Source organism: Bombus affinis, unplaced genomic scaffold (assembly GCF_024516045.1).
Source record: "Bombus affinis isolate iyBomAffi1 unplaced genomic scaffold, iyBomAffi1.2 ctg00000059.1, whole genome shotgun sequence".
Taxonomy (NCBI): Eukaryota; Metazoa; Arthropoda; class Insecta; order Hymenoptera; family Apidae; genus Bombus; species Bombus affinis.
In genome coordinates this window covers 2,173,429-2,196,739 of record NW_026108820.1, presented here as the reverse complement: position 1 = coordinate 2,196,739, position 23,311 = coordinate 2,173,429, and the positions used below count along the sequence as shown (strand labels likewise).

The window sequence follows — 23,311 nt, the reverse complement described above, 5'->3', positions numbered from 1 at the left end:
AAGACCTCAAAAACCTACTCGCACGCACGCTTGTTGTCAACCGACTCTTCCAGATACTTCTAACGACTGGCTCTTGTCTTTTGTCTCAACCAAGACCCGGACGTCCTCTGATGCTTACACACACATTCACATGTACAGTGTAAATGTATCATATTCCCAACAATTGTATTGGAAAAATTTGAAATGGATCGGAAAATGTATATGGAAGTTACAGGACCTTTCTCGAAAATTATCGATAGTTCAAATATCAGGTTGTACAACAAAAGAGTCTTTCGTTTTATAAGAAAATAATAGACGCACGACGTTTCTTGTTTCCTTTATTTTATCGAACTACGTACGTTCCATTTTGTTCTATTAAGGTAAAGACCACGACATTTGACAGATTAGCTGTCGTGTTTGTATAAAGATGCATTGTCGTAAAAGACATATTCGTAGAGGAAAGACACTTTTGGGGCAACCTAATATTTGGCTGAACCTGACAAAACTGTACGCTTGTAATAAATAAAAAAAAAGCCTGCTACGCCCTTTCGATCATTTCAGCTCGAGTTATGTATGGGTCGACCCAATTACGTTCTTACAACGTTAGAGGATACCTTCGTTTTGAAGAAAATGAAAAAAGATCGCACATTTTCGTTTCAATTTTCTTGATTAAAAATCTTCTCCCAACGTTACAAATATGTTTTATTATCGTTAAAATAGGGACAGACTCGAAAGTACAAAAATTGAAGAGTCGCAACTGATGTAACGAACATAATCATGATAGTCGTGTCTCGTTACAGCGTTAACGGGATTTCAAAATGTTTGGCATAATACGCGATCCTACGCAAAATTTCCGCCAGCTCAGTGAAGTTTCGGCTATCCGAGTCTCGTATTATACGATGTGTTTCCAGCTTTCTCCTAACTGCGCGTTTTTTTTTCGAAATTTAAACGCCGGCACCGCGCGAACAAAGTAAATAGATTAATTGAACTTTTAATCGATCAAATAGTCAACTAAGCTGAAACGCACGTACGATGTTAAGTTATCGAAATCAATTTTACGATTTTACCGTACGAACGCCGGTATCATCCGACCTTTCGATATTTTCCGAGTTTTCTATTGTTCGTGTGATACGCGTCACCTCGGAACGATCATGATTATTCGAACACTTTCGCAAGCCATAATAAGATTACAGAAAAATGTACTTTGCTGTGAATACACGTTTCATCGGAGGAATCGAAATTTGTACAGGACGATGTAGCGTCGTTCGAACGAAGCTGCGATAGACTTAAAGTTGGGCTGTACAATTTCTAGATTTATATTAATCCTATAGAACGAAAAGACCCAGAGCTCTATGAACGTTCTAAGAGAACGGATCTCCTTCGGCGTAAATGGCGCTCCTTATCGGCGAACGGCTACAATATCCTGAATCTTTCTTTTCGACGGTTTCCACGTCGATCGAGAGAAACTATTCGTCGAAATGGACTATCCGTGGCTGATCTATTACGGCAGAAAGTGAAAAAGAACGTAAACGAAGGAAATGGCCGACATAAAGGACGATAACTGTTAATTTAAACGTAATAGAACGAAAGAATACGACGTATTCGTTAAAGGATATTTAAGACAATTTAAATTAAAATCGATTTTCACACGACGTTCTTCGATTTTTTCCAGAACCAGATTATATCTATGATAACGTTTCGATAATATCGTTTTATGCAAATGAAAGCCAATTATATGATTGAAAGAAGAAATTTGGATCAACGTATGGATATCCTCCTATTTCGTTGCACGAGTTGCGAATAACCTGTCGAATAATGATAAAGATAGAAACGAATATGACAAAGGCATAACGAAGGAACTAATATTCAGAATTTCGTGCGTTTAATTCCTCGAAAATTGCACTTTTAAACGCATCGGTCTCGCAGTTCAACCTGCCGGGAACAAAGAATTTTATCGGAAACATCGTTCTAACATTTCAATTTTACAAACGTTTCGCTCTGCTTCGTTAAATGCTGCGCGTATTTGGTAGATAGAAAATTATGCACATACGTTAAAACGTATAACGCGCAACAGGCAAGGATATACGCGTACGCGCTGCAAACGCGTTAAAAGCGAAAAATATCGCTGAAATTATTTTCCCATAATAAAGAAATCGTCGGGCCTCTTACGAATACAAAAGATAATTCGTTAAGATTATAGTGTCTATTAATTTTACCATAACGAGTTTAACAGAGCTTTCGAAACTAAAAGCTTTATCACAGACGATAAACCCTTTGAGTGCTGAATACTCACGGCCTATGTCGTCCGTACGGACGGCGCGTGTCTAGCGCTGACGATCGCTGTGGACGGAATACTTTTTCGTTAGACTGAACTCTGTTGATTAACTATTCAAAGCGCAAATCGTAATAAGTTATAGTAGTTTAAATGATTAAAATGAAAGAGATTTTAATTATTTATTATAAACATTGAAATTTACAGTTAACTAGAATTTGCGTAATAAACTAGAAAACTAAATTTAGTAAATATGTGAAATCCCTAGAGTTCATGTAGGATAGGGATTCTTTTTGTTTTACGGGTAGCACGACAAGCTGTGTTTAACGGAGAGATCGATACGGACGAGCAGTTGAAGAAGTACGTGTTCCCCAGACGGACGGACAGAGAGTTACATTAGAGAGACAGACAAGGTTATAGAATAGTTGTTTAAGATTGTAAAGACTGAAGATTTAAGATTTAAAGACTGAAGAAGAAAGGTCGATAGCTCAGGACGTTGAAAATCGATTCTCAATTTTCAGGTAAACATTGCACCAAAGACTTATAACTTCCCGTTTAGATAATCATCGTTATTGATTGTTATAGACGCATATTAATTGTTGTTCATTTTTGTATTTTATCAAATCATTTCATAATAAAAAAAAACTCGATTTTCAGACTTCAGAATCGAAATATTAAACTCCCAATAGACGATGAGACAGCAGCACTGATACCGATACGGATTCAAACTTCGTATTCCGAGACATTGTCTTAGAGGAAGCATAAATAACATCCACAAGAAAAACAAAGACGGAAATGGAGAAACTCAACGTGGACATGGAAAAACTTCTAGAGACCCTTTAAAGACGAGATAAGAGGGAAATAGTTGAAACAAACAACAATATAGAACGATTAGAAGGAACTCAGAAAGCCACAAACTGAATATCAGAGTATGAAGAGGAATGCAAAAAATACAAAATGAAAAGCGATGAGGAAAAGTCAAAGGTTTGAGAAAGTACCTAGGAAAAACAGCAAAAAGGTGGTACCAAACAAATCTACTGAAAGCTGGAGGACACAACTGGGAAGATTGGAGAGAAGCATTTATCAAAGCCTTTAAGAATAAAGGTTGGCCGGCAATACGATATGCTTACAACTGTAAATACCTTTCAGGTTCGTTCGTAGAATATGCAATAGAGAAAGAACGACTAATATTGGAAGTAAAAAGGGAAATGGATGAAGAGGTGAGGATACACCTGATTGTCATTGGATTACCTATCGAAGTCCAAGACAAAATCGAAAGCGATAATATACAGACAACAAATGACCTAATAGGAATATATTTAAATATATTATGCAAACGTTGGACAACGTTATGTTTTGTTAAGCTAACAGGATACACTAAAAGTACATTATCAAGAAAGGGGATGTGGCCCGTAAGCAAGTATGTTCTTCTAGATATGACCATCAGACAGTACCTGTGATGCGGTTATCCCGGAAGTACATTGCGGAGTCGGTAGAGTGCGTTTCCTGACCTCTCGCAAGGGAGACAATAGATGAGGATTTAAGGGTGTCGAATCGGGATCTTTGCAACGCGGAGGCGACTCGTTCCTACGCCCTTCCTCTTCCTCTTCGCCCGATGTGCTTTCCTCTATGACGATTTGAGGCTCGCCATAGTTTGCCACATTCACATTCGGGCTGCACAATTGTCTTCTCATCTTGATTTAGAAAACTCTCACTTGAACATAAATAAAACGTTTCTTCGTTGAAACCGTATCATAGTGGAGAACGATCGAACAGTACAAAAGAATGAATAAATTTAAGTCACATTTTTATTAATTTTCTTTTGTATCTAAAAACAAATCTGATAGATTCAAAGATACAAGATCTTTGAAAATATCGTATGGAATTTAATACTAATTTAGTGTGCAATTAAAAAATTACTATACTATTTCATTTCTCCTATATACATGTTGGAGATAAAAGGACATCGGGGCCTTTCTTTTGGAATTTTTGGGAAGACCCCCAATACTTTAGTCTAGACTTTTTATTATAGCTGCACTTAAATAATAAAACTCAGAAGTAGTTGTTTATGATTTAATCCGACTATGTTTACCCGAGATTTATGACAGTAGGCTTGGGCTCGAAGTGACACAACTGGTCGCTAAACGTAGCCACGGTCATGGCATGGACGTTTTTACCTAACAAAGCTATGGAGTAATTGTATAGATCTCCTTAAAAATATAGTTGACCCGAGGGGTACAGAGACGAGTATATAAGTGCAGTTCCATTTGGACTGAGGGAGTTCTACTTATACTGTAGACAAGTAAGTTGAGTTCTACTTATATCGTAGACAAGTAAGTTGAGTTACACTTGAATTGTGGACAAGTAAGCTCAGTACGACTTAGACTTTGGAAGAAGACGTATTTGTTATCCCTTTGACCGTGGATTCGTTATTGAACCTAAGATCATTGTCATTGGCATCTCGAGTATCTAATTGCCACGGTTACTTGTCAAACTCTGTACCATATCGGTACTGTAATCATGTCGGTACCAGTAAATACTATCCATATCGTATAACAACAATGGTTAATCCAAATGAAGATTCGTTACACGCCCCTAATCCCGATGAGAACTCGAGATATGTGTATTTTTCTTTTCTGTTTGCTTAAAAGATTTCCTGTTTATTGTCACATTAGAATGTCAGATTCTTTTGGCACACGAAGGCTTCGTAAATATCAGAAGGAATATAGCGTGGAAAAATGTTGTTTTATTTTTAAAGTTCTACGCTTCGCTACTTTTTTCCTAGTACGTTCGCTTTAGCAATAACACTGACTTTTTCGCCCGTTAAAAACGGATTACGCAGACGCGCTCACGCAGCACGCGCCCAGAACGAATGTTGCGAGTCGATATTTTCTTTTGCGAATCGCTCTCGTTATTTCGTTGGAAATGTTACCGTGCGAATATCAGACAGCCATTGGAAGTTATTAGACGTTAAAATTTGGCGACAGCTTCGCGTATTCCACCAGTTTCTGGATATTCCCCTTCGAACCTACAAATTGCTTCCGTATCTCGCCAACAGCTAGTCCTCGTATCTTACGCAGACGTCGATTAGAAGTAGAATTTTCGATAAAATTTAAATTTCCCTTTTCAGTTCGTACTTCGATTTATGGACTCGTACATACGTTTCTCTCTTATATATTACGTGCATTTGCATATATATCTGTTTCTCTATTCCATGCGTCGTAGTTTTTGGATGAAACCAACAGCTTGTACACACGTGCAAGATTTTATTTTTCGTGATAAATCGAACAAGAATATATTCTTTCGCGCTTCTTAATTGAGTGACATTACACCAGGTGAATAATGTACTCGAATAAACGATTTTTCTTAATACTTATAAATTACGCGACGCGTTAACATTCAATTAATTCATAAAGGAAAGCATGATAATTATATGAATCAACTTTAAGAAAATAAGTGTAATTTTTAATATTAAATAACGAATAATAGAAAAGGTGGAATAAATAAGTTAACAATAAAATGATAAACAATACGCGTTTGCTTATTTACAAAAATCAAAATATAAGCAGCTTAAGTAACTCAATATTTTATGGAACGTTCTTCAAAATCAATAACTACATTGTGTTCTTTCCATTCGAAAAAATTCTGTAACGTAATTTCCGCACTAAAGGACCTTCTATCGTAGCATTTTCGTCAGAGAATTTCAAATAATCTAGTTTTGCTTCGAAATCTTTTTATTACCTTTTTTTTATTACGCCTTTGCATCCATCGAAAGATTTACATTAAAATTTTTACTTTGCCACTACTTTCTTTATGTCGCTGCATATCAATTATTTATTGAAGCTACTTCGTTCTAACGTGGCAATCATTCACCAGTTCAGCACAGGCTAGCGCACATTTTACGAGACGGATTTTCCATGCGTCGAAGTCGCAAATGTCGTTACACGTGTACCGGGGTGTATCGACAAATATCAAAATCATACGAGTATGGTCAGGAAGGCGAACGCAGGAAGGGCGGCATTGGACAAGCCAAAGAGGCCGGAGGGACCGAAGAGAATACGTAACAGACCAGAAGCCATCCTCGTCAAAGTAGGGTAAGACAAGGAGTGGATCCAGGTCTACAAAGACTTGATGGGGGCTAGGGAGACCCTAAAAGAGAGCTGTGGAATTAGGAGGACCAGAACAGGTGACATTCTGATCGAGCTGAAAGCAGGTAGCAACGCCAAAAAGACCGCGGCGGATATGAACACGGCGCTAAGAGGCAAGGTGAGAGCGCTACCAATGCGCGACAAGACCTCCGTAGAGATCAGGGATATAGACCCGCTCGTAGGCAAGGAAGAACTAGCCAGGGAGATAGTAATGCAACTGGGCATAAGCGACATCACCGAGGTCGAAGTAAAGACCCTAAAAATGGCGACGTGGGGCACCCAATCGGCAATAGTGACGATGCCGAAAGCCTATCTGGCCAAAGAGGGAGCGAGCCGGAAGATCAGAACCGGCTTGACGATAGCCTCGATAAAGGCACTACCCAATGTGGTAAAGTGCTTCGGATGTCACCTGTTCGGGCATATCGCGAACAAATGTACGGCGATAAACCCTGGAAAGGAGATTTGCAGGAAGTGCGGAGCCAAAGACCACACGATAGCTGCCTGCGTCAACGCACCCCGCTGCTCCATCTGCAGCAAGGAGAAAGTGAAATTTGACCACGTAACCGGATCCCTGGCTTGTCCAGAATATAGAAGGCGGTTGAAAGAGAATAAATGAGGATACTGCAGATAAACCTCAACAGATGCAAGCTGGCGCAGGACATGATGCACCAATGCGCGATCGAACTTAGGCCGGATATAATAATAATTTCCGAGCCGAACAGGCAGATACCGCACTGGTTTAATTACACCAAAGGAGACGCCTCGATATGGGTCACACTCCTCAATGGCAAACTGCCTGATGAAACAACAGAGGTCAAGAGCGACGGGATAGTGGGCGTCCGCGTCGGCGACGTCTTCTGCTTCAGCGGATACTGTTCGCCCAACATAAATAAGCTAGCATACTCCAAATACATAGACACGCTGTCGACTATGACGAAGAGCGTTGCTAGAAGACACGACAAGGTCGTCGTGGCCGGAGACTTCAACGCAAAGTCAACCTGTTGGGGAGGATCGACCACAGACAAGAGAGGGAGAGTCTTAATGGAGGCACTAAGCGGCCACCGGGTGTTTCCATTGAGGCTCAAGGAAAAGTACCCCTTCTTCATGAACGGGAAGACGAGCTTCCCCGACATAATAAGCGTATCCAACAACGTCAGCGAGATACACGCCGGAAGCGCGGTCTTGGACAAATACTCGGTCTCGGACCATCTGTACGTGCTCCACAGGTTTAAGGCGAGGAAGACCCGAACCGTATCGAAGTTCTACAGGTACGTGACCAAGGACATGTCGCCGGAGGAGTTCCTGAGCAGATTCGACGACACACTGAAGAAGGAGGACCTCAACGCGGCTATCGGAGAGGATGGGGCCGAGCCCTTGCAAAAGAGCATCGAAGGTACGTGCGAAGGGATGCTAAGGAAGTCGAACTGTGCGGCGAGCCGCAAGTACGCGAACTACTGGTGGAACCCGATGATCGCGGAACTGAGAGCGCAGGCGCACAAAGCGCTCAGGAAGGTGACGAGAGAAAGGAAGAAGAATGCCGGCAGCACCGAGCCCCTCGTCAACGCCTACAAGGAGATCCGAAGGCAGTTAAAAAAGGAGATCGCCCGCAATAAAAAAACAGCTTGGGCAGGATACTGCAAGATACTGGAGAGCGACCCTTGGGGCAAACCCTATCGCACGGTCATGAAGAAATGTAAAAGCAAGGGACCAACCAACGAAATGCCGATCGACATGGTGAAGGCAGTCCTACAGAGGCTATTCACCTTGGGACACGGACCCCCCATTATGAGGGCCGTGAAGAGGCAGAGACCGAAAAAGAAGGAGATATTAGCCTCAGCGTCGCCATCGGCGAAGGCGATGTCGTCGATGCCGCCGGAAGAATGAACACCAAGAAGGCTGCAGGAGTCGATGGCGTGCCGGGCGAGATCGCGAAGCTGGTAGCGAGTCGCAGGAGCGAGCTCGTGACAAGGGCGTTCAACGGCATCACCGAATCAGGAAGGATCCCAGACTGCTGGAAGACGGCCAGAGTAATACTGCTAAGGAAACCGGGAAAGGATCCCAGTCTCCCTAACGCGTACCGGCCGATAAGCATACTCCCAACCATGAGCAAGATCTGGGAAAAATGCATTAAGAAGATCATCGAGAGATGCATCGGAATGGACCCGTTCCATCGGAGGCAATATGGCTTCAGAAAGAAGAGGAGTGCGGTAGATGCCATCACGCAGGTGATGAAGTTTGCCAACATCTGCAAACGGAAGAAGGTAATATGCGTGATGATCACCCTGGATATTAGCAATGCCTTCAATTCGCTCAGCTGGAAGAGCATATACGAGGAATTTGACAAGAGGAATCTGCCATGGAAGGTCAAAAGGCTAATCGGCAGTTACCTATCCGGAAGGAGAATCATCGTGAGCAACCAGCACGGCACGGTGGAGCACGAGGTGGCGGCGGGAGTTCCGCAGGGATCCATCCTCGGACCATTCCTGTGGAACTTGGTATACGACCGGTTTCTCGAGAGACTCGACAACATGCCAATGGTCAGAGCAACCGCCTTCGCGGATGATCTGGCCATCACATGTTCCGTCGAGAGGAACGAAGAGGCCTCCGCCAAGGTCAACACGATGCTAAGGATCGTCAACGATTGGTGCACGAGTGTCGGGCTCACCCTGGCGAGAGAAAAAACGGAGGTCATGCTCATCACAAGCTTGCGCGTGCCGAGAGTGGTGAAACTCAGGTTGGGCTCCTCGGACATCGAAACGGTCGATCGCATCAGGTATCTCGGAGTCGTCATCGACTCCAGTCGGAGGTTCGGTGCGCATATCGAGATGGTGTGTAATAGAGCCGACAAGTTAATAGGAGCCCTTAGGGGAATTCTATCCAACATCAACGGGTCGCCCAGCTTGGCTCGTAGGCTCTACTACAATGTGTGGGAGTCCATCGTAACTTACGGAGCACCGGTGTGGGCTAGAGCAGCGAATACCGATAAGAACAGGAAAAAGCTGAAACGAGCACAACGAACGGCCCTGTGCATAACAACGACGGCATACCGTACCGTCTCCCACGCGGCACTTTGCGTGTTGACCGGGAATCTCCCGATTTACATAAAGATAAAGATGCTCGGAGAGACCTACGAGAGGAACAAGATCCATGGGTCCAGGATTGGCACGGATGACGGCAGCAAGCTGAAGGAGGAACTGGAGGCGATTCGCAAGAAGGCCCAAGAGGACTGGCAGAAGGAGTGGAACAACTACAAAAAGGAAAATATCACAAAGAAGCCAATACCGAGTGCGCTGCTGTTTACCAAAAAAAAGATGGACACCACACCAAGCAGCTGCTAACCGGGCATGGGAGCTTCGGTGTCTATAGGAAAAGGATTGGCAGGGACAGCGACAGCAACTGTCTCGACTGTGGAGACCCGAACGACGGTTCAGAGCACGCCCTCTTCGCGTGCCCGAAGTGGACGGACAGAAGGATCGAGCTGGAGAACGCTCTGGGCGGGAAGATAGACGTGGGCAATCTGATCGCCACGGTGACCGCCAAGGACGAGAGCTGGAATAAATTCAGGCAATTCTGCAAGACCGTCATGTGTCACAGGAGGGTGACAGCGAGGGCCTGGGAAGAGGCAAGGAGGAGAACGAGCGAAACAACAACTACGCGGAGCAATGAGGGCAAGAACACGAAACAACGAAAAACCGCAGAAGGAGACCAGCCCAGTATTCTGAACTGGCTGAGAGGACGACATGAGCAGTAACTGCCCGAAGAAGTAGATACAACGGGGCACGAAAGGACAACCCTGATGACTGCCGACAGGTTTTACCGGGGTTGTCTGCCCTCTAAGCGGAGGAAGAAGGAGGAGGGGTTTTTAGTGGGTATGGCAACGACATCCGACCGACTCCCACATAACCCAGTGATGCGGGTCACTGGGCATGCGTAATAGCATTTTTCCCTCCCCACGCAAAAAAAAAGTCATACGAGTAGCATTGAATCGGTGGAAATATCGAATTTCGAAAGTTTGATTCGACGTGTCCAAGATACGAGATTCCAAAGAGAAAGTTCGCCCTCAGGTCGACGATATCGATTTAATATTGCATGCGATTTATTTTCGTTCGCTGAATCAGTGAACTTCTACATTTCACGCGGTTCATCGAGCCGAATGATTTTTCTGCATACAAAGGGCTGGAAATTTGAAACATACTGTAGCCTAAACCGGTCGCCGGATTAAACTTGACGAAGCTTCGAATCGAGAAAAACGTGCAATCGTAATCTGGCTTTTACGAAAATGGACACAACGACGTTACCGGACAAATAACGAAATTCTTGTCCATTATTGAAATTCTATTGAAATTCTATTAAATCGCCAACTACGTTCTTATTGAAATTTTCATTTATTTCTTTTTAAACGCAGGATCGAATTTATCGCACGCGTACTCTTCTGATTATATTCTATCGTTGATATTATTACGACGAACATTGTACATAAAAATTTAGAAAGTTACTATGCACAATATTTGATTTTTCCTCAATTTTACTTTAACGAATTTCGAGTTTTAGTTTAAGTTACTTAGAAAGTTCGAATTTTCTCCGTTTATGGCAATACGAAACTATTAGGTCGTCCGAAAAGTTTCTTTCGTTCTATAAGGAAATAATGGATGCACATTTTCCGTTTTATATTATTTTATCGAATTACCTATGATCCGTTTTGTTTTATCAAACTAAAGATCACAATGTTCGACAGATTAGGTTTTATGTTTGTATAAAGATGCGTCGTTGAAAAAGACGTCTCTTTGAAAGAAAGACACTTTCCGGACAACCCAATATACAGGGTGGTTGGTAACTGGTGGTACATGCGGGAAGGGGGTGATTCTACGCGAAAAAAGAAGTCGAAAATATAGAATAGAAATATTTCGTTCGAGGTTTTATTTTCGAGCAATTGAAAGAAAAGATTATTGTAGCCTTTCATACTTTAAAACAAACGAATGCGTTAGAAAGTGTTCATAGAAATTTAATTAGAAGAGCAGAAGTATGTGTTGGACAGAATGGGCAACACTTTCAGCAATTTTTGTAATAATAAACTTTATAATTACTTCATGTTATTTCATTATGTATTCCTAATTTTCCGTTACGGCAAAAACAAACTTAAACTGCGATAATATCCATCGAGACAACGATGTACAGTGAGGTCCGTTATAACGAGACGTGATAAAGTGCACGCGTACCGAGCGAAAATTCAAAGTCGATTTTCTCGAAAACGAAGCCTCAAACGAAAAATTTTTATTCTATATTTTCGACTTCTTTTTCGCGTAGAATCACCCCCTTTCCGTTTGTACCACCAGTTACCAACCAACCTGTATAATATTACTGGAAACATTGTACTCGGACACAAGGTTTAATACGATGCTTTAAATAATAGAAGCTTCAGATGGAACGATAATATTGGGTTGGCAACTAAGTGATTGCGGATTTTGTCAGTGCCACCTAATGATAAAATCCGCAACCACTTAGTTGCCAACCCAATATAAAATATTAGGAGGAAAAAGTCCGAAATAGTAAAAGTTCGTGGTCGACTAAGTGCAGACCAGCATTTTCATGGCGATAAATTAAGTTGAAGCACAATATCATTAATTCTCGATGCTGCAGCGCTCGCCAAGTTTTATGCCCCAATTTCGTCCTCGTTTCGACAAATGAAAATACTCCTGATGCTTGAAGAAAATTTCGAACTTTTAACGTTCGAAGAAAGAAACTTGCATATAAAGTAACGGTTCTCTCATATTTTCCTCAAACTCAAGAAAGTTTGTTAACGAAAGGAAGATACGACCGAGTGGAAACTGTGGACAGAATGAAAAATATCTAAACACCCAGAATAACAATCAATTACGAAATTACGAAGAAAAAGTCACACAAATATAAGTCGTGTAATAAATAAATTTCGTAAAACATCGATAAACATTGCTTTGTTTGCTGTTAGTTTGTTATCAACTAAACTGTACATGTAAATGATACTATATCGCGTTAATTTGAATCCAAATTTTCAAAGTTTGAAGAGAAATCGTAAGAAATTTCTACGTGCAACATATTTTTCAGTTTTTACTTTTCCACCTTTTTATTTCTTTTTGCAATGCTTTGTTACGTTACGCGAGATTATAAAAGTTGAGAATCGCGCGGAATAAAACGAACAATAGTACATTTTACTTTCTCGTATAATCTCGATGAGAAAAACAAAATTGTAGCGTATATCGAAAAACAAATTTTCGTTCTGCGTAAAATCTCGAGAAATTCTTCCTTTCTTCGTCCGTGTCAGATGATAGACGAATGACGCATCAGATGACTCGTGCGATTCCTTAGCATAGAAGAGTGAATTGAAATATTCACGAAGCGCGATGTACTGTTAACCAGTTAACCGTGGAATTTAGTTTTAGAAATCAACGTGAATAAAATGCAAATAAAAATAAACGACGACGAGTATACACGTCGAACGCAAAGAAAATGTGTTACGTGTTCCGGTTATAAGTTTTACGACGACGTTAAACCAAAATGACGATGGCTTACATTTTTCTTCGAAAAAATGAATTATTTCCCACATAAAATGTTAAAATTGTAACAAAATAACAAAATTCGTAAACAAGAAAAATGTGAAAAGATAGAAGAAATTCAGTGGATCCTCCCAGTGTGGTATTTCTCGAAACAGAATATCGCACAAAGTGGCACTTGGCAAATCTAACACCAGCAACGTGAAGTGGATTCGATCAATGATATAACTGGTATAAAATTGGGGAAATGTTTTTTGATAGGAAGCGTAGGTTTTACGGTTGAACTCGTAGATGGTGGAGCAACTTTCGAAGCTCGTGTTCGTGGAATTGCATATTCGATAATTTATTCAACACACATTCGACCAAAAAACTGAATCGCATTATATTTTCTGTATTATATTTCGATCGTTATCGGGGAATACCGGACACACGCAGTAAAACATCCACTCAATTTGCAAGCATACAAAATTGCGCAAACAATTCGGGCATAGCCGATATATCGGTGAAAATAATCAACTGAGTTTATAAAAAGGAATACGTTGTACAGGGAATAACCGATATAACAAAGGAACAAATCAAATTTTTCAGTTTTACTGACAAAGCGTACGTATCACTAAATAACATTCTTAGCGCTTCTTACTAAAATTTGGAATTTTTATGGTAAATGGTAATGTTTTATATTATACGACAGATGAAACACACCGAGATTAACATTTTTCTCGACCTGTTTAATTCATGAAACGCGGTTAACTGTTTAAAAACGCTATCGACGATAGCTTTTCGAAAGATGTATAAATAAAACGAGGAGATAGAGCGAAATGAAATAACAACGAGTCGTTCGATTTCTCGTTATGTCGTGTTGTTAAGAAGCAACAGAAATGAAATTTCAATTTTCCATTAGAATCGACGGAAGGATCAAACGACGATACGGTAAGAGAAATCGCATGATTCCACTCAAGTGGCACCGTTTTGTCAACGCAGGCTAACGCGTGACCTTTCGTCGTTTCGATCAACATGGTTCAACATAGGTCATACCGCCTGTGCTGTCAGATGTTCAGCCAAATGGTGTTTGCATTTGTCGTAGATAAAACGCTTGGAAAACTCGTCGCGCGCTAGTGCGCTTCTCCGTTTTCGCATGAAATCTCCGACTTTTTTCTACTTTCCTAGTTTCCTATTTTTTCTTTTTATCCGTTCTATACGATTCGCCTCTGAAAGGTTATTCTTGCTGTACCGCTACTATTAGGTTGTCCGAAAAGTTTCTCTCGTTTTATGAGGAAATAATAGACGCACGTTCTTTCTTTTATATTATTTTGTCGAATTACGTACGATCCGTTTTGTTCTGTTGAGATAAACACCGCGATATTTCACAGACTTACTTTCACGTTTGTACGAAGGTGCACTGTAGTAAAAAATTCTTTTTGCGAAAGAAAGACACTTTTCGGGCAACTTAATACGTTGTGTTCGTTTTATAAAGAAATAATAGACGCGCGATGTCCTTTCTTTTATATTAGTTTATCGAATTATGCACGAACATAATAATAGAGATATAAGGAAATGGATCGCACCTAATTCGATAAAATGATATAAAACAGAAATTGTTGCTCATCTATTATCATTTTATGAAACGAAAGAAACTTCTCGGACAACCTAGTACATCGAACGACTACCGTTGAATAAATTCTCTAAAAACGAAAATGTTTTTAATCGAATTAAACGATCGAGATGGCTGTAATACTTTTGTAGGATTTTACGAATACTTACCGAGCGTTGAAAGTTCGATGTGCTCAAATACTTATAAGCGATTTTTCTTTCTCGAGACGATTCCCTTTCGTTCGCGAACAACCTAAAAATGGAAAAAATATCGTTAACGGGTGTGTTCGTGATAATCGTAACAACGTCGTTAACCGATTTATCGATGAATCGTTACGTGTGCTTTACGTTCTTTGCGAGATTCCACGACAAATATCGTTACGCGCGACTTAATCGAGTAAACGACGTTTAAAACGGTTTAAAGTTATTCCCGATATCGCAACTGTAAATAGGGAAATGATATAAAGAACAGTGTTTTAGCCTTTTGAGTGCTGTGGGCGCATATAGGTGTCTGGCTAAAGCTATCGGTGTGGACTAAGGACATATATATGCGTTTTCTGTAAGTGCTCGGCATGGACTAAGGACGCATGTATGGGTTTTTCAATTTTTCCGAACACCTATGCAGAAGTAATACTATTACATTTGTGTGAAATAAATATAAATGCATTCCTTACGGCAGTAAACAAATGCCAATAGTACCTCGTTATTGTTGAAGTGGTCACCACTTGTAAGAAAACTCTACATCTGGTTTTTTTAGTTTTCCCAAGCACTGAATTTTTCACACACAACTAAATTATTAACTCGTGTTATATTTATAAGGTTCAATAATGCGATAATTCAGGGATCGATTTTGAAGTCTGAAAATCGAGTTTTTTTATTATAAAATGATTTGATAAAATATAAAAATGAACAACAATTAATATGCGTCTATAACAATCAATAACGATGATTATCTAAACGGGAAATTATAAGTCTTTGGTGCAATGTTTACCTGAACGTCCTGAGCTACCGATCTTTCTTCTTCAGTCTTTAAATCTTAAATCTTCAGTCTTCACAATCTCAAACAACTATTCTATAACCTTGTCTGTCTCTCTAATGTAACTCTCTGTCCATCCGTCTGGGGAACACGTGCTTCTTCAACTGCTCGTCCGTGCAATAAAGGAAGATCGGAAGATCTTGTATCTTTGAATCTATCAGATTTGTTTTTAGATACAAAAGAAAATTAATAAAAATGTGACTTAAATTTATTCATTCTTTTGTACTGTTCGATCGTTCTCCACTATGATACGGTTTCAACGAAGAAACGTTTTATTTATGTTCAAGTGAGAGTTTTCTAAATCAAGATGAGAAGACAATTGTGCAGCCCGAATGTGAATGTGGCAAACTATGGCGAGCCTCAAATCGTCATAGAGGAAAGCACATCGGGCGAAGAGGAAGAGGAAGGGCGTAGGAACGAGTCGCCTCCGCGTTGCAAAGATCCCGATTCGACACCCTTAAATCCTCATCTATTGTCTCCCTTGCGAGAGGTCAGGAAACGCTTTCTACCGACTCCGCAATGTACTTCCGGGATAACCGCATCACAGGTACTGTCTGATGGTCATATCTAGAAGAACATACTTGCTTACGGGCCACATCCCCTTTCTTGATAATGTACTTTTAGTGTATCCTGTTAGCTTAACAAAACATAACGTTGTCCAACGTTTGCATAATATATTTAAATATATTCCTATTAGGTCATTTGTTGTCTGTATATTATCGCTTTCGATTTTGTCTTGGACTTCGATAGGTAATCCAATGACAATCAGGTGTATCCTCACCTCTTCATCCATTTCCCTTTTTACTTCCAATATTAGTCGTTCTTTCTCTATTGCATATTCTACGAACGAACCTGAAAGGTATTTACAGTTGTAAGCATATCGTATTGCCGGCCAACCTTTATTCTTAAAGGCTTTGATAAATGCTTCTCTCCAATCTTCCCAGTTGTGTCCTCCAGCTTTCAGTAGATTTGTTTGGTACCACCTTTTTGCTGTTTTTCCTAGGTACTTTCTCAAACCTTTGACTTTTCCTCATCGCTTTTCATTTTGTATTTTTTGCATTCCTCTTCATACTCTGATATTCAGTTTGTGGCTTTCTGAGTTCCTTCTAATCGTTCTATATTGTTGTTTGTTTCAACTATTTCCCTCTTATCTCGTCTTTAAAGGGTCTCTAGAAGTTTTTCCATGTCCACGTTGAGTTTCTCCATTTCCGTCTTTGTTTTTCTTGTGGATGTTATTTATGCTTCCTCTAAGACAATGTCTCGGAATACGAAGTTTGAATCCGTATCGGTATCAGTGCTGCTGTCTCATCGTCTATTGGGAGTTTAATATTTCGATTCTGAAGTCTGAAAATCGAGTTTTTTTTTATTATGAAATGATTTGATAAAATACAAAAATGAACAACAATTAATATGCGTCTATAACAATCAATAACGATGATTATCTAAACGGGAAGTTATAAGTCTTTGGTGCAATGTTTACCTGAAAATTGAGAATCGATTTTCAACGTCCTGAGCTATCGACCTTTCTTCTTCAGTCTTTAAATCTTAAATCTTCAGTCTTTACAATCTTAAACAACTATTCTATAACCTTGTCTGTCTCTCTAATGTAACTCTCTGTCCGTCCGTCTGGGGAACACGTACTTCTTCAACTGCTCGTCCGTATCGATCTCTCCGTTAAACACAGCTTGTCGTGCTACCCGTAAAACAAAAAGAATCCCTATCCTACATGAACTCTAGGGATTTCACATATTTACTAAATTTAGTTTTCTAGTTTATTACGCAAATTCTAGTTAACTGTAAATTTCAATGTTTATAATAAATAATTAAAATCTCTTTCATTTTAATCATTTAAACTACTATAACTTATTACGATTTGCGCTTTGAATAGTTAATCAACAGAGTTCAGTCTAACGAAAAAGTATTCCGTCCACAGCGATCGTCAGCGCTAGACACGCGCCGTCCGTACGGACGACATAGGCCGTGAGTATTCAGCACTCAAAGGGTTTATCGTCTGTGATAAAGCTTTTAGTTTCGAAAGCTCTGTTAAACTCGTTATGGTAAAATTAATAGACACTATAATCTTAACGAATTATCTTTTGTATTCGTAAGAGGCCCGACGATTTCTTTATTATGGGAAAATAATTTCAGCGATATTTTTCGCTTTTAACGCGTTTGCAGCGCGTACGCGTATATCCTTGCCTGTTGCGCGTTATACGTTTTAACGTATGTGCATAATTTTCTATCTACCAAATACGCGCAGCATTTAACGAAGCAGAGCGAAACGTTTGTAAAATTGAAATGTTAGAACGATGTTTCCGATAAAATTCTTTGTTCCCGGCAGGTTGAACTGCGAGACCGATGCGTTTAAAAGTGCAATTTTCGAGGAATTAAACGCACGAAATTCTGAATATTAGTTCCTTCGTTATGCCTTTGTCATATTCGTTTCTATCTTTATCATTATTCGACAGGTTATTCGCAACTCGTGCAACGAAATAGGAGGATATCCATACGTTGATCCAAATTTCTTCTTTCAATCATATAATTGGCTTTCATTTGCATAAAACGATATTATCGAAACGTTATCATAGATATAATCTGGTTCTGGAAAAAATCGAAGAACGTCGTGTGAAAATCGATTTTAATTTAAATTGTCTTAAATATCCTTTAACGAATACGTCGTATTCTTTCGTTCTATTACGTTTAAATTAACAGTTATCGTCCTTTATGTCGGCCATTTCCTTCGTTTACGTTCTTTTTCACTTTCTGCCGTAATAGATCAGCCACGGATAGTCCATTTCGACGAATAGTTTCTCTCGATCGACGTGGAAACCGTCGAAAAGAAAGATTCAGGATATTGTAGCCGTTCGCCGATAAGGAGCGCCATTTACGCCGAAGGAGATCCGTTCTCTTAGAACGTTCATAGAGCTCTGGGTCTTTTCGTTCTATAGGATTAATATAAATCTAGAAATTGTACAGCCCAACTTTAAGTCTATCGCAGCTTCGTTCGAACGACGCTACATCGTCCTGTACAAATTTCGATTCCTCCGATGAAACGTGTATTCACAGCAAAGTACATTTTTCTGTAATCTTATTATGGCTTGCGAAAGTGTTCGAATAATCATGATCGTTCCGAGGTGACGCGTATCACACGAACAATAGAAAACTCGGAAAATATCGAAAGGTCGGATGATACCGGCGTTCGTACGGTAAAATCGTAAAATTGATTTCGATAACTTAACATCGTACGTGCGTTTCAGCTTAGTTGACTATTTGATCGATTAAAAGTTCAATTAATCTATTTACTTTGTTCGCGCGGTGCCGGCGTTTAAATTTCGAAAAAAAAACGCGCAGTTAGGAGAAAGCTGGAAACACATCGTATAATACGAGACTCGGATAGCCGAAACTTCACTGAGCTGGCGGAAATTTTGCGTAGGATCGCGTATTATGCCAAACATTTTGAAATCCCGTTAACGCTGTAACGAGACACGACTATCATGATTATGTTCGTTACATCAGTTGCGACTCTTCAATTTTTGTACTTTCGAGTCTGTCCCTATTTTAACGATAATAAAACATATTTGTAACGTTGGGAGAAGATTTTTAATCAAGAAAATTGAAACGAAAATGTGCGATCTTTTTTCATTTTCTTCAAAACGAAGGTATCCTCTAACGTTGTAAGAACGTAATTGGGTCGACCCATACATAACTCGAGCTGAAATGATCGAAAGGGCGTAGCAGGCTTTTTTTTTATTTATTACAAGCGTACAGTTTTGTCAGGTTCAGCCAAATATTAGGTTGCCCCAAAAGTGTCTTTCCTCTACGAATATGTCTTTTACGACAATGCATCTTTATACAAACACGACAGCTAATCTGTCAAATGTCGTGGTCTTTACCTTAATAGAACAAAATGGAACGTACGTAGTTCGATAAAATAAAGGAAACAAGAAACGTCGTGCGTCTATTATTTTCTTATAAAACGAAAGACTCTTTTGTTGTACAACCTGATATTTGAACTATCGATAATTTTCGAGAAAGGTCCTGTAACTTCCATATACATTTTCCGATCCATTTCAAATTTTTCCAATACAATTGTTGGGAATATGATACATTTACACTGTACATGTGAATGTGTGTGTAAGCATCAGAGGACGTCCGGGTCTTGGTTGAGACAAAAGACAAGAGCCAGTCGTTAGAAGTATCTGGAAGAGTCGGTTGACAACAAGCGTGCGTGCGAGTAGGTTTTTGAGGTCTTAAGAGTATAAGATATATGTATAACAGTTGTGTGCTAAATAAAGGGAATTATTTGTATTTCCGAATCCATTCTATATCTTTTCAGCATAATATATTTAAAGAAAAAGATTGATCGTACCTTCTGATCTGAAAAAATAGCTCTGTTTATTATACATTATACATTATACATGTGTATGGGAATTAACTAGTGTCTATATAGTTTCACACTGACAAAATAGTTTCGAGTTACTTGAAAATAGTTGCTTGATTCAAGCAACTGTACGCGTTAACAAAATAGTTCCAACTTACTTGAAAATAGTTGCTTGATTCAAGCAACTGTACGCGTTAACAAAATAGCTTCGAGTTATTTGAAAATACTTGCTTCACTCAACTGCACACATTAATAAAGTAGTTTCAAGTTACTTGAAAATAGTTGCTTGATTGAGGTAACTTGACCAATCTGAATCATCATAAAAACTTGGAAGGATATTTCAGACAAAATTACAGGTTCACATTGGCAAAATGATTTTAACTTACTTGAAAATAGTTGCTTGATTCAAGCAACTGTACACGTTAACAAAATAGTTTCAAGTAACTTGAAAATAGTTGCTTGATTCAGGTAACTTGACCAATCTGAATCATCATAAAAACTTGGAAAGATATTTCAAGCAAAATTACAGATTCACATTGGTAAAATAATAGGTTCACATTGACAAAATGGTTTCGAATTGCTTGAATTCAAATCGTTTGACGAAGCAACATGACTAATCTGAATAGTTTAATTGTCATCTTTATCCAAGACTCGCATTGTCAATCGAGCCATTCGGAAATCACATTGACCAACTCCAAAATTGAAAAGTAGAGAAAAGTAATTACAAGTATCGCAAGTGGTGAGACAATATGCGATAAAAATGAAAAGATGAGCGTGGCGTTAAGCTCTAAGGAACTAGAGGTTTTGTGAGAATCAATCGTGTACTTGGACGATGAAATTGCGAAATTATGAGATTGTCCAAAGATGAAGTTGGTCAATTTGACTTTCGCCAGGCTCGATCGTCACTACGACAGTTCTCGCGTATCGAAACTATCTTGATGTTTGTGTCGACAGGTGAGACGAATGAGCGATCGTGGCGGAGAAGAATCAGGACTGTTACGCCGCGCAACACATCCGCAGTCCATCCTGCGCGGCGTGACAGCCAACGGTCTACGTGCCGTCCTTCGAACCTTCCATAGGCCTAAGGACCCACCATAAATTGAAATCCTAACTGCATTGTTCGCACACATGGTTTGAGTCAATCTGTCTGCCAGAAAAGACTTTCTAATTCCAGAAGTGTTTTCAGCTGGTTCTTTAGAAGGGTCCTTGGGTTTATTACGTGCTCTTAAGAATTGCGGAGAAAGCAGATAGTGGCCTAACGAAAAAGGCGGAGATCTCCCTAACGGAAAATCCGAGTCTCCCCATAAACAATGTCGCCTAGGACCCAAGTTAGTAGGAGGCTTTTTCCTCCTATCTTCCTTCCCAACATTGGTCATAACCAATCAGCATCGCGGATCATTGTCCTCACTTGCCTAACTGAAAATGTAAGCAACGAATCCGCGTTCTTCGGTCAAAGGGCACACCCATACCGAGCTTTCCTCCGCATTCACATTAGAATAAAACTTTAGTGTTTGATCGTCTCTCACGGTGTCTAGAGTTCCTGCATTTCCTATAACTCTCACCGTTCCTACCTCTCCAGAGTTTGATCGTCTCTCACGGTGCCTAGAGTTCCTGCATTTCCTACAACTCTCATCGTTCCTACCTCTCTAAGAGTTTGATCGTCTCTCACGGTGTCTAGAGTTCCCATAATCCCTACAGCTCTCACCGTTCCTATATCTTTCAGAGTTCCTTCATCATTTCTCAAGGTGCCTACACGGCCTAGAGTCTCCTAAGGCTCTCACATTATCCAGAACTCCGACAGTTCCTATAACTCTCAAGGGCCTAGAGCGCCTAAACGGGAATTTACGACTCCCGTTGACGCGTATTCTAACGACCGCTTCTCCCCGCGATAGCTCGAAAATACAAGGACCATCGCCGAGGGAAGCTACTTTCCTGTCCACCCTCTCTCAAACATCGGCTCCTCAGCTAGGTGGCCGAAGACATTCGGTCGTTACGATTGAAAGAGTGTCACCGACTTTGTTTGGCCGTAATCGTCGCGAATCAATCGCCGGTTTTCCTCTTGGAGGCGTGACCAGAATATTGCCGAATCGTCGAGACCCAGAGTCTAGAATGTCCGCACCACCGAGCGGTAGAGGAAGTACGCACAATCTTCGGTTGGACATTATGGACGACATCGCAGACCTAAAAGCGAGGAAGATAAGATGAGTGTAGAGATGAAAAAATTAAGCAGAGATCAAACTTACGCGCTACACTTGATCTTCATTTTCTTTAAATTTTGATCCAGCTGATAAATCAGTAATTAAACCAAGGGAACTAAGTTTGAAATCAAGCGAATCTGAAATACTATCAGACTGTTGCTACGTGAGAACAATAGCCATCTTGTACTTCGTATTTGCTCGATTCCAAACTCTAATCGATATACCAGCAGGATTTACCAGCAAAATAATTATTCAGAGATTCTGTCGATAAAACAATTGAAGTTTAAAATCGAACGAATCCGAATTACTGCGAGATCGTTAGTGGCTATTGTTCTCGTAGCAACAAACTGATGTTACTTCAGATTCGTCTGATTTCAAACTACAATTGATTTATCAATAGAGTTGTCGAAGAATTATTTTGTCGATATCGGTGTAGAACAATAGTCAACAACGATCTCGCTGTACTTCATATTTCCTCTATTACAAACGTCGATTCATTTACCAGCAGAGCATCTGAAGAATTATTTCACATGGATCATGTAGAAAAAAAACGAACACGAAAATGGAACTGTAATAACATTTTTTATTCCTTGTTGAGAGCCGTTCTTAAACATTTTGCAGGAATTTTCCCTTCGCAAGAAGATCGAAAAATAACCACTTTTGACGCTCTGTTTTCATCCCATATGAATATTATCTTTAATATTACCGATTGATAATAATGTCACTGCGATATTGTCCGCAATGATTGCAAATTATCTTCTCCGCGTTTCACCTATATCGATAATACAGAATATCAAACAACAATTATTTAATTTCATGTTGTTGTTGACTTTATTAATTTTTACGATAAAGTGCATTCTCTGGAAGAAATTTTACGATTTACGATTTTCTTTTTCATTCCTCCTTTCACCTACGATGGCTCTTAAACAAGAAACGATATCGTAACGAGAAATACAACTTACCTGAGCGTCCACTTTGGTTCCACTAGTGTTGTCCCATACGACTTTGTGTTTGACCTCGCTATTAGGGGACTTTTTACCCAACGTTTCCTTCACCGCCTTCACTACCTTCGATTTATCGAACTTGAGACTTAAACTGGCCGTTACCAAATCTTCCGGCTTCTTCGACATCGGTTGGTGTCTCTTCGTGAACCAATTCGACGGTGTCATAAAGGTCGAAA

The 23,311-nt window shown here is 40.0% G+C and overlaps 2 protein-coding genes across 8 annotated transcripts in view; one reads left to right on the top strand and one right to left on the bottom strand.

Moving 5' to 3' along the window:
* Positions 1-23,311, bottom strand: part of LOC126926795 (uncharacterized) — a 336,576-nt gene that overhangs the window by 183,794 nt on the left and 129,471 nt on the right. The window contains exon 2 of one of the 5 annotated variants that reach the window (XM_050743148.1): positions 21,807-22,114. The exons of the other annotated variants lie outside the window; for them this stretch is intronic. Coding sequence (XP_050599105.1) covers positions 21,974-22,114 — 141 coding nt within the window. The 3' untranslated portion in view covers positions 21,807-21,973. Of the gene's footprint in view, positions 1-21,806; positions 22,115-23,311 lie in introns of those variants that run through there. 5 annotated transcript variants of the gene reach the window in all.
* The window catches only part of LOC126926784 (uncharacterized), a 289,468-nt gene that overhangs the window by 264,299 nt on the left and 1,858 nt on the right, over positions 1-23,311 (top strand). The window lies entirely within an intron of this gene.